This window comes from Falco peregrinus, chromosome Z (genome assembly GCF_023634155.1).
Source record: "Falco peregrinus isolate bFalPer1 chromosome Z, bFalPer1.pri, whole genome shotgun sequence".
In the NCBI taxonomy this organism is placed as follows: Eukaryota; Metazoa; Chordata; class Aves; order Falconiformes; family Falconidae; genus Falco; species Falco peregrinus.
This window is the reverse complement of record NC_073739.1, coordinates 50166542-50178527: the sequence shown is the minus strand read 5'-3', so window position 1 is coordinate 50178527 and position 11986 is coordinate 50166542. Positions and strand designations below refer to the sequence as shown.

The 11986-nt window shown below is 39.8% G+C and overlaps 1 protein-coding gene across 1 annotated transcript in view; it reads right to left on the bottom strand.

The window, feature by feature from the left end:
* Positions 1–8749: 8749 nt before the first annotated feature.
* The window catches only part of BNC2 (basonuclin 2), a 232683-nt gene continuing 229446 nt past the window's right edge, over positions 8750–11986 (bottom strand). Inside the window, exon 5 of the mRNA XM_005241621.3 lies at positions 8750–9564. Coding sequence (XP_005241678.2) covers positions 8904–9564 — 661 coding nt within the window. The 3' untranslated portion in view covers positions 8750–8903. The remainder of the gene's footprint in view (positions 9565–11986) is intronic.

The following is an 11986-nucleotide window of genomic DNA, read 5'->3' as shown; positions in this document are numbered from 1 at the left end:
GCAGACTAAGAAGAACATCCCTAGAATCGCAGTTTGTGTGGCTATCATACCATTTCACAGCAGTGGATGTGGGGATGCATTCTGCCCCATCAGCGCAGGAGCAGGGGGGTGCAGGGATACAGACCATGTGTCAAAGTCTTGAGCTGGACATGGTGATTGTGCAATGCTCCCCCTCTCAGGCACAGACATGTGCACGCACAAGCACCACTGGTGCCCCAGAGCTGCTGTTCACAGCCTCTTGCATTTCGTGACAGAAGAGGACAGGTTGTGATTAACTATTGATGAGTTTGCCATCCTAACTGTGCATTATCCTCTGATCATTCTCAACCTTTTGTTTGACAATGGATGCCTTATAAAATCTTTATGCATCACTTAGCTAGTCTCACTCTCTCTTTCTTCTCCAGAAATATAATTGCCCTGGATGCTTTTCTCTATTTTCTTAAAATCTTTTTCTCCAAAGGTTTGAAGGGAGCAGCGTATGAAATCTGTAGAAGATCTAAATAAACCTGTCTACACATTAGACATGTGCTCGCTCATGCTTCTTATGCTCTTAAGCCCGTAGGAGGAAATATATATATATGCAAGTGTCATGAAAAGAATCTAATTTTGCCCATTTGTAACCTTCACTTTAAGGCTCTTTGTTTGAACACTGGCTGTTTCTCCCTCTCTGTCTGTGTCTGTCTTGCACACACATGTTCACACTCTTGCTCAAACACACACACTCACCCCCCACCCCCACCCCCAATCCCTATCCCCACCTCCACACCCCAATCCTCAGTTTCCACAAACAGCCGTGGAGATGGTACAGAAAGAAAGGCTGTTAGGCCTGCCCAAGCTGGTCGTCGCAGGTCAGCTGATTTGACTGCCCCACAGCTGTCAGTGCCACGTGCAGATGGAGCTGACAGGGGGGCAGAGTCTGGGCTCAGCTTTTACGCTTCTGACACAAACAGGCCTCAGGAAACTGTCAGCTGGTTTCACCCTTATAGCTTCTGATGCACTCAGAAGGAAAAGGAGGGAAAAGATCAGTGACCTTTGACCGGCAAAAGGCCTCAGCATATTTATAGTGGGTTCCATCACCTCTGTTGCAGCAAACATCAAATTACCACATAGTGCTGGAGTCACCATTAGCATCTGTAACCAGAAAAGAGGAGCTGCAGCCCACTAATGCCATGACTCAATCCAAGGATAAGAAAAACAATGAACCCCAAAATGGTTGTGTTTTGGTCTCCCAGTCTTGGGCTTTGCCTGAAACCTGTCTCTGTCTTGTTTGGTGCCGCGCTGGCCACTAGCACTGCTCATCCCGCAGTGCCCAGCACTTGCAGGCACACACAGGATCTGGTGTTATGATCTTGGCCCAGGAATGCTGCTGATCCTGCAAGGAAAGCATGCTTCACCTGCTCCTCTGCCTACTTGAATTTTCAACTGCTATTCAGCAGTCAGTCAGTGTGCAACAAAAAGGAAGGAGGGCGGCTGAGGCCAGGTATGCTGGCCTTCATGCACTTAGAATTTCTTAAAACATAGCACATGCTCCCAAGCTACTTCACTGTCAAACTCTCTTTTTCCTGATGGCCTCATCTGAGAATTGCTTCTGGAGCCTGTACTTTTGTCAGTGTTCATTTAAATGAAGGGATACATCAGGAAAAATTCCTCCTCATATGGGGGCAGCATACTGTGCCCCAGATAAGTTTTCCTAACACTGTACAGAGGTTTGCACTGACCTCAGCAGGAGATGTTCCTATCATGGCAGACAGGATAGCTGAAATTGGCATTCACCACCAGGAACCTGGGAGGATGGCATTGCTCTGAAATTTGCCACAGGGTGGGCTAAGCAGACAAAGAAAAGGATGCATATCCTGTTTGCCATTGAAGCTATGCAGCAAGACCTGTAGCAAATTCACATGACTATTTTTAGCAGGCACAGTATGTCATATGCCAATACAAAGCAATTAGTTGCTACATAAGCAGACAAAAGTGCCGTCACAGACAGTATTTCTCAGCTGACCTTTTGTTAAGAAGCCATCTTGTTACTGTCTGCCTGATAGCTCGATAGAGCAGCCACTGGCAGCCTTGGGCTTCCCAAAGACAAATCGAAATGCTCCAGACGGGACTTCCCTTCACTCACTGCAGATGTGTGTGTGCATGTGTGTGTGTGTGTGCGTCAAGGAAAAGCTGGGTTCTTATACTCAATTTCCCCTTCACAGGGGATAAACAGGCAATTACGCATCCTTTTATATTTGATGGCCAAGTGCTGAACTTGAAAGCACACTATTAGTTTGTGTCCCTTCAGGGCCAGTGCAATAAGTAGCCAGGAGAGCTGGGGCTAAGGAAGTGAGGGTGTTGTCTGCTGTTAGTGTGACAGTCTTGTCAGCAGCATTCACATTACTGGAAGGTAATAAAGTGACAAGTAAGTTATTAGAAAGATATGAGGTGAAATTGAACTGAAGCTTCTTTCTGCTCAGCTCAGGTTTTTTTCCTGCTTTGTAATGGGCCACTATTTGTTACAAACCAAGCCTTGTCTTGAGATCTTATATAAAAAAAGAAATATTTATTCTTTGCAGGAAAGGTCACATGAATTTACAACATCACACTTTAAAGGAGAGGAATGGGAAAATAGTTTTATGACAACTACAGCTGCTATTTAAAAAAAATACAGTGTCCCCATAATGAACAATAATACTGGCAAAAGTCAGAGGACTTGTCAAAAACATGTCCATTTTTTAACCATTTGGTGGCCCAGAACTGTCTTCCTTTCAGTGCCAGTACCAAACATAACAGCAACAGCATTAGGATATACATGATCAATATCTTGATCAAAAAATCAAAGCTGTCATTCAACATCTTGACTTGACCAGAGAAAACAAGCCACATAAGACTGGTTAACTACAGACTCAACATAATATTACTTATGTAAAAAAAGTTGCTGCTTCACTCTGTTACAGGCCATTTTAAAGGCAGTGATAATGCTCCTTGGCAAGAAGAGACAGAAACCACGGGACTGGAACAGACATGTACTTGGGCAAACATGTGGGTGAAAGGTTCAATCCGTCATATGATGTTGCTCTGCTCATAAAGTAAAAATGAGTATGGAAAAGAGTTCCTTTTTTGTCCCTACAGGAGAGAGAAAAAAGCCCAACTCATTATGTGGCGACAGCGGGTACGCTGATGCTTATCTAGCAAAGTAGCACTACATTCACTGTTTTGTTGAGTTACTATAGCAGCAAAGTAGTGACATAAAAAAAATACCAACCCCAAGAAAGAACTGACATATACCAGCTGCCATCATGTGTCTGCCACTCACCTTCTCCCCACAGGAAACCCCTGCTGCCTCCCTGACTTTCCTACAGACGCCTTTGTTTCTCTTTTGAAATAAAAAAAAGAAGAGTAATTCTGTTAACACAATCTAAAAAAATGACAAAAGCATTCTGGGGACAGAAGAAAGTGTAATAGTTCTGCTCATACAACTGGCACAAAAAATTCAGAGGAGCATTTGTGCACTCCTAGATCAAACACTTTCCCTCCCTTATTTCTTCCCCTGCTACCAATGGTGCTGTGAAAATGTCCTGCAGAATTTGAGTACAAATACATTTCTGAAAAGATGTTCCATTTTCTGGTGTCAGCTAACACCTCTAACTATCCTGTGACAAATGGGTCCAATTCAAGCACTTTGATTTTAAAATATCATATGCATTGAAGGAGAAATCTTTGGAACTAAACCTCTGGTCTTGTAAAGGATTCCTAATTTTGGAACAGATTAGATGTTGAATCCTTATGTTTCTTAGCTTTCCAGATACCCACACAGATTAGGCACATTCCTACCCCATATAATTAGCTATTCTAGATCCTTAACTCTGTTAATTGAGAAGACTAAAGCCCAGGGAAAACTCCAGTGGATTTCTGCAGCCCCACTTCCTATTGGCTGCACTGGAACAGAACAAAAGAATTGCTGACTTCTCCTGGCATCTACCTTACTGTTTAGCATCTGACTCTACTCTTTTTCCTAAACAGTTCCTTTTGGGGGGATGGAATGGGAAATGCATAGGTGGTGGAAAACGGAGAGAATTCTGGAACAGGCAGAGAAAATATAACTTCATTTCAAGGAAGGAAGGAGGGGAGGGCAGGGCGGGGAAGGGAAGGGAAGGGAAGGGAAGGGAAGGGAAGGGAAGGGAAGGGAAGGGAAGGGAAGGGAAGGGAAGGGAAGGGAAGGGAAGGGAAGGGAAGGGAAGGGAAGGGAAGGGAAGGGAAGGGAAGGGAAGGGAAGGGAAGGGAAGGGAAGGGAAGGGAAGGGAAGGGAAGGGAAGGGAAGGGAAGGGAAGGGAAGGGAAGGGAAGGGAAGGGAAGGGAAGGGAAGGGAAGGGAAGGGAAGGGAAGGGAAGGGAAGGAAGGAAATACACTGAAGTTTACTCATGACAAATATGGTACACAATTTCTGCTGTGTGAACTATCTACTGATCCCTAGGAAACATATACATTTTATAAGCTCAGTCATTAAAAGTCTTTGTGAGGTCTTTAAGAGCACTGTGTATGTCCTAATAGACTTTTTAATTTAACACCTTCCATGTGTTGTCAAACTGAGTTGTGACTCAATGACAGACTACTTATACTTTGTGTGCACAACTACAGTGTCACCACAGAGCCAGCTGCAGTTTAAGTGGCAACGTTAAAATCTCAGCCCTATCAAAATGTACCTGGTTGAGATGTAGCTAAGAAAAAATGACTAAATACTGTAAGGTGTGCAAAAATATTTATGATTTACATTAGCTCTTTACTAACACCAGCTAATTAGTCCTCACAGGAGCACCCTTACAGGGAAGATGATATTAGTATTAGGCATATTTTAACAGGTTGAAAGACAAACAGGTAAGTGATGTGATCTATTCAAGACTAAACAGTAAGAAAGGGCCACCAGTGGTATTAAAAACTCCTGGTTCCCATTCCTGTGCTTCAACTGTGCTGTTTTCCTTCCAAATTGTTTCATACAAGTTTTCAAAAGATACCTAGTGATTAACCAGTATCACATGCTTTCCTGACCCCACCCCCCTTCAAAATAAAGAAAAATGGTTAACAACCTCTAGACAAGTAATTCTGTTTCTAAAGGAGGTTCAATACAAAGAGCAAAGAGCTACTTCTTAAACATAGACAAAGTCTTTTTGGTATTTACAGAAAAACACAACTACCTTGAATAAACAAAACAGTGAAACAACATGGAAAGAGTGACCACAGTAACTGTAAGAACCAAACAAGAAGGAACAAACTCCATGTAAAATCAAGAGTCTCTTCCTCAAAGTTGGTCTAATTCTTGTAAAAAGGTTTAGACTGACAGGTTTGGAAACTGAAGGGATAGCCACAGGTTTGTGATAGCATAAGCAACTGCACAACGCTTATCTTTTCATCACACCGTTACAGCCATGCCCCGTGTTGGACACGAGTGAGATGTTGGGTTGTTATGCTTATTGCAGTCTGGGTCACTGCTGGGATCACCCAAAAATGCTGTTCTGCCAGCAAAACCAAACTTCTACCACATAGCCTTTTAAAGGATTTTTACACATAACTTCAGGTGATACAAATTCCACCACAGGAGTAATTCTGATAAATACAGATTCTCATGGAGATGCATGGTAAGTAGGAAGGAGGGAAATGCCATTCAATTAAATGTAAGTTATGTGCCCTTCTAAAACAAAGACTGTTCTGACATTAGTATCACTAGCACTGAAGAAACCACTTGATTCACCTAGAAATATCAGGGAGCAATAATTCTGTCCACAAGACAGAGATGGTATCTCCTACACGGCTTACACAAAATCTGAATGAAGTTTAGGATGCCATAAAACTAGGATTGCAGAGCTTCTAACAGTTTTTGAAACTTTCTCCCTGCTTCTTTACTTTTTAGACTGTCTTTTTTCATTCTGTGTAATAAACAGATTTTTTTCCTATGTAATTCATCTGCTGAAGTTATCTACTGATGATGTTTAAGTTTCCAAACAAGTTTACCAAAACCATTTGACCTCTAACAGAAACAGAGTGAAATGAGAATGCAGAACAGTGATTCATTCAGTGAGGAAATATTTATATACCTCAAATATGTTTTTCATTAAAAATGATATTTATTTATACCGTACATACTACAAAACAGTGGGGTTTTCTTTCTGTAGATATCATTCAATTTTTGTTGTTTTGTTTTTTAGACTTTCCATCTTAGTTGTTTCTAATAGTTTGGGAGGAGGGACGGGAGTGCAGTACAGATAACACTACAAACGTCCATGTGTTTTAGAAGAATGCACTTTTACTGTTCTAATTTCCCTTTCTCACAAACACACCAAGCTTGCACAACATAAAACAAAGTAAAGCAGATCTCTCCACTCAATTTAACAAGGCAAAGTAGTTGAGACTTTGAGGAAAAATAAAAAAGATGAAAGAAAAAAAGTCCGTGAAACTGCTTAGCTTTTTGCTACAAAGTTTCTTTTGTAAAACCAGAACGTAAATTTTCCTTACAGTTTCTATGGGATCCACAAAAGTTTTCAGAGCTTAATCAGTGTACAGAATCAAAAAAATGATTAGAGGTTTGTAACCCATAGGAATGTAGTGAGAATTCATTTAGAAAGATTTTTTTCTTTTATTTTCTACAATTGGAAATACTGATTTATTAGCTATCAATTTCTACTTTTGGAAACAAGAACACTGAAATGCATAAAGATTTCTAAAAAAGAGGAAAACCATATTAAGAGTTTCCTCTAAAAAACATAACAGGAATTACGTACTCAAGCAGACATACAGGTAAGAATAATCAAAATGCACAGCAAATCAAAACAACAAGCTGAAACAATGGAGCACTTCTGAATCTTAGCTAAGAAGAATAATGTTCTGGGTCAGTAAATACAGAAAAGGAACACATTCTCACTGAAGGAATATTTTATTGTATGCTGAAATATCCCTTCGGGTTTTTATTTGTTTGTTTTTGCTTTTGTTACTCTTATTGTGTTTGTAAAGAAAAGAGTCTACAACACACACCCTAACAGTTTTGGCTGTAGACCGAACTTAAGTAAATACCATCACTCAGTCAGTATGTTGTGGTAACTCAGGCTGCCAGTGTGGTTTACCAGCTCAAGCAACACGTGTAAACACTGGAAACAAAAACGATTTAGAGGACAGCCTCTTTCTCTTTGCCTTTCTCATCTGCTTGCTCCTTCTCTCTCTCCTATTCATGCTCGCTCTCTCGCTCACTGTCTTTCTTGGCCTTTTGTACTTTCTGACAAACCATGTGGGTGAAACGCAAAATATTAACACAACTAGAGATCCTTTTTTTCTGGCCTCTAATTTATCCAAAGGGAAAGTTACCCAATAAAAAGTCCAGCATATGTTTTCAGAGCTTCTAAGTGCTTCTGCCATTAATTTCTTTTGATTGTTTCTACAAAACATGCCTTAATCATACTATAGCACTTTCCATTGCAAAAAAGACAACTTTACAGAACAACATAGTTAACATTATTTCCCTGTTCCTTTTTTTTTTTTTTTTTTTCAAAACACCACAAAAAATCCAGGCCATAGTAAGAAGCACACAAAATTATATTCATCTTTGTTCTGTGACAAGTAGTACCAGCATTTATATCCCCAAATATTATGCATGTTTGACAAAAGAAAGGTTTCCACTGATTCACATGACACAATTCTGTTCTTTTTTCTTTTATGTAATGCAGTATATAAGGATGCACTGTTGTTTCTAGTAATAATTGGCACTTGAGAAAAGCACCAATAATTCTGTATTTCACTTTATCCCTTTTCCCTCCCCGGTATTTTTTTCTGTAGTCCAAAAACTACAACTGTGGTTATGGTGAATAACTACATTTTCTTTTTTTTTTCAAAATGTGTGCAAAGTTGGCACTTTTGTATTAACACTAAACACTAATACTCTTTGTTTGGCATTCATGCCCTCATACTGACCAGACCACTTTTATCTAAGTGTATTTTTTTAAAGACACTTACTGAAAATATGGCAATAGTTTAAGAAAAAAAAAAAGCATGGATATTATTACACATCCCCTTGTAGTGTACGAAAAAGTGCATGACTGGATTTATGTAATAGTACAAGACAAAAAAACTGTATCAGATCGGGTACTGTAAAGCATGCCAGCACCTCTGTATTACTTATATCTAGCAGGTAGTTAAAACAAGACCGTGGTTCTTTTAAAAATGTGCATTAAAGCTAACATAAATGAGTAGAACTAGCCAGCGAACTATTTTTCCTGCTTATCTAACAGCTGAATGTAACTGTAAAAATTAAGCAAAAAAATAAGAGTTAAACCACCATCAATACAATTGTTTTACATCATAGGCCTATCAAGGCTCAATATATATATACAAGTGTTAACAGCCATGCTTAGTAGAACGTTATCCCCAATGCTTAGAAGACACAAAGACAACTAAGTAGATTGTTTTTTTTTCTCTTTTTGTTTGTTTGCGCTTTTTTTGTTGTTGTTTTTTGTTCTTTTTTTTCAGGCAAAAGTCATGGGTAGAACAAATTGTCTCTTTGGAGATGACCAAGAACATCCTAACAGAACTAGGGACAACTGCAGGTTTTCTGTGGGTTTGGTTTTTATTTTTGTTTGCTTTTTTCATGAAGGGTCTCTTCCCCCAAATTAAACATCCCACCTTTTCATTTCTATGCAAAAAAACCCAAAACAAAGCAAAAAAACAAAACAAAAAAAAAAGGAAAAAAATAAACCAACAGCCAACAAAGGGGAAAAAGCACCTGGTGTTCCTTTCTTTCATTAAAAAAGAAAAAGATTATATATATATGTATATTTTATATATATATATATATATATATATAAAAAGGGAGACTGTGTATGGCAGTCCAGATGTGGTGGGCCCTCTCTGAGAGCTGGCATTATGCTGTGTCCATCCTTGAACTAATCTACTGAAGTGAAGGGAATGTTTTTATGCAGATTGGGGTTCTGACTGTGCCGGTTTCGGCTACGGACAGAGGAGAACATCATGTTGCACCCAGGGACTTTGCATTTGTGCATTTCTCGCAAGTGCACTGTTTTATAGTGCACTCTGAGGGTTCCCTTGTTGCTGTACATTTTGTGGCAAATGTTACACATTATCCCACCGTTGCTCACCGAAACACTGTTGAACATGAGGGATCCTGGGACATCGGTGCCCATACCTACAGCTAAGGCAGGGGCATCTGCTTTGTGGGCAGATTCCCCGCTGTCACTTGCCCCATCGACGTCATCCAGGAGAATGCCCTCATCACTTCCTGCATCAGATTCTCTTGAAGAATGAATACTGCTGCTGGACTGGATGCTGGAGGTGGTGCTCAGGTCTAGGACCATATAGTCTTCCGACATGCCCCTGCCGTACCCATTCATATGGGAATCCTCAGTACCAGCAGGTGAGGAGGTGTCTTCCCTTATGTCGAGCCCCATTTGATGCTGAGCACCATATATCTTCACCAAAAATTCATCACGGAGGTCCTTACTAAGAGAAGGCTGTGAGGTGTCCAGGCCCATGTCATCCAGTTCTTTGGTCAACAGTTTACGGTGCAGATTTATGTTAGCACTGTGTCTGGGAAAGGAAGAGGGAAGGGAGAAAAGGAAAAATGTACAGTATTTTTGATTAAACAAATGGTCATCAAGAACCAAATCCAAATTCTCATTTATCAATAATTTACCATAAAAATATCCCCTATCTGTGATTATTGGAAAATTCAGTCTTGTTATAAGTGAACAAATTGTAACATAAAACCAAACGAGATCAAGCAAATTACCCCCTCCCATATTGTTTTTCTCTTCAGCTACTGCTCCTCAACATTAGCCCCTCACAGCAGCTACAGCCTTTTTTTTTAATATTTACAAAATAATAAATTGCACTAGCAGAAAATGCAAAATGCTCTTCTTGGCTCCTGAATCCCTGCTGGCCTTCCTAAAAGCCTTGCTTCAAGAGAAAATATTATTAATATATGGAATATCTCTGTGTGTTTGTGTCTATGTCTATCTCTAGATACATACTCTTATATATTTATACATACATATATATATTTTATACATATATATATATATATGTACTCACATAACTACATAAGTGTATTATAGTAGGAGAAAAAAATAAAAGTAACTGAATGATACATAGTCAGAGGTCCTGATTCCGATAATTTAATTCTGGTATAAAGGGATTCAGAATCAGGCCAAACCAAGATGGAGAAGATTTGAGGGTTTAGGAGAACAAGTCTCTGAAATCTACATGTAAGTTTTCAAACATCTTAGGCAAAGTGACTGGTTCCATCCTTCTGGGATGGCACTGCCGCTCCTCTCTGAACTCTTCCCAGTACTGTCTCTGATGCAGTGCGGACTTACTCAAGCAGTGTAAATTCCAGTAAAAGCCCCCTACTAATGGCTATAAGAATTTTGTCCCAAATCAATCAAAATTTAAGCACGGGTTTTGGTTTAGGTATGTGGTAAAGTCACCGTTGGTGCTCAATAGACACTGGAAAAGCTGTCACTGGCGTCAGTGGTCTTTGGACCAGATCCCAAAAGCTGCAAGTTAAAGTATTCTCGAGTGTTTCACAGGATCTGGACCTTTGTTCTAGAGAAATAAAATTCTACATTTGCAAACAATGTACGTCTTTGGGTTATTTTAAATACTGCATTCTACTCTCCACTTTTGACATTGGCTTTATTCATCCATTGCAGTAGAACCTCACTGATTTGCAGTAGTATCAGGAAACCCTCTTTGAAAAACTGCATTTTCTGAATTAACAATGCAACCAACAAACATGACAGACATCAAAGACCTCTGACCACAGAACATGCTAATTTATTCAAAGTGCTTAATAATAAGAAATCAGTTTAAAGTTTTCAGTATTAGAAAACTTTATGGTTCAGTATTCAGAATGTGCACCATTGGTGAAGAAATGACAAATATTTAGTTTCTTTGGAGGGTGACTGGATTTTCAAGTCAGTAAAAAAAGAATTAGCGAAGTTCTACTGCGTAACATTCTTTGCAAGCTAAGGACCCAAACCCGCAATTTACAACATGCAGACTCACCAATCTGTCTGCCCATTATAAATTGCAGATCAGAGCCCAAATGTAGGAAGGAAAAGTAAGAAGGGGGGAGGGTGGGCGTGGGGTGTGGGGTGGGTGTGGGAGGTCAGGGAGGAGAGAGAGAGAGAAAGAGAGAGTTTTAGCATAGGAATACTTTAATTTGCAGAAAAGCACTGGGTATAAGATTGGCACAGGGAGACATAACAATGATAAAATATTTTACAGACATTCAGGTCCTACAGTAACAAAAAAAGGGAAAAGGGGAACAATAGCTATTAGCAATAGTTCCTTATTGAAGCTTTTGTTTTAAGAAACCCTTTGAAACATACCTCTCAACCAGCTGAAGTCCCAAACATGGTACAGCAATACAATGCAGATAAATAAGGAAAATGCAAATTTAGGAAGAATAAATAGACATGGAGTTAATTTCTGTGATTTTCTATCACTCACTTTGTGATTCATCTAGCTGTTGCACATAACTTACGGGAATAAATAAAGATAGCAGCAATAGAAGCAATTCGTCCCACTCACCTGCAAATGCAGGTAACTGTTCTCTGACATCAAACTGATACTGAACTGCAGTTTAATTGACTCATGTCTGCTTGGAATGCAATTATTCCAGTAAGTGGGGATCTAGAACGAATTTCTCTCCTATTGAGAGACAGTTGAGAGGTATGAGCAAGGGTGGAAAAAAGTGGAGAGTATTCCTTGGTTTTCTGTCACATGGGAAATACTCCTTTCACACAAGCAAGTATAGCACTGTTGCTTTTTTGAGGCACAGAAGTGTCATTATGCATATCCCCACACTGCACTTAGGAAGGCTGAGCTTACCTTGTGATAAGATCAGCTTTCTAATCTTTTGCTAAATTGAGATCACAAAAGAGAGAGAGAGAGAGAGAGAAGAGAGGAGAAGAGAGAAAGAAAGGGGGAAGGGGGGGAGAGAGAG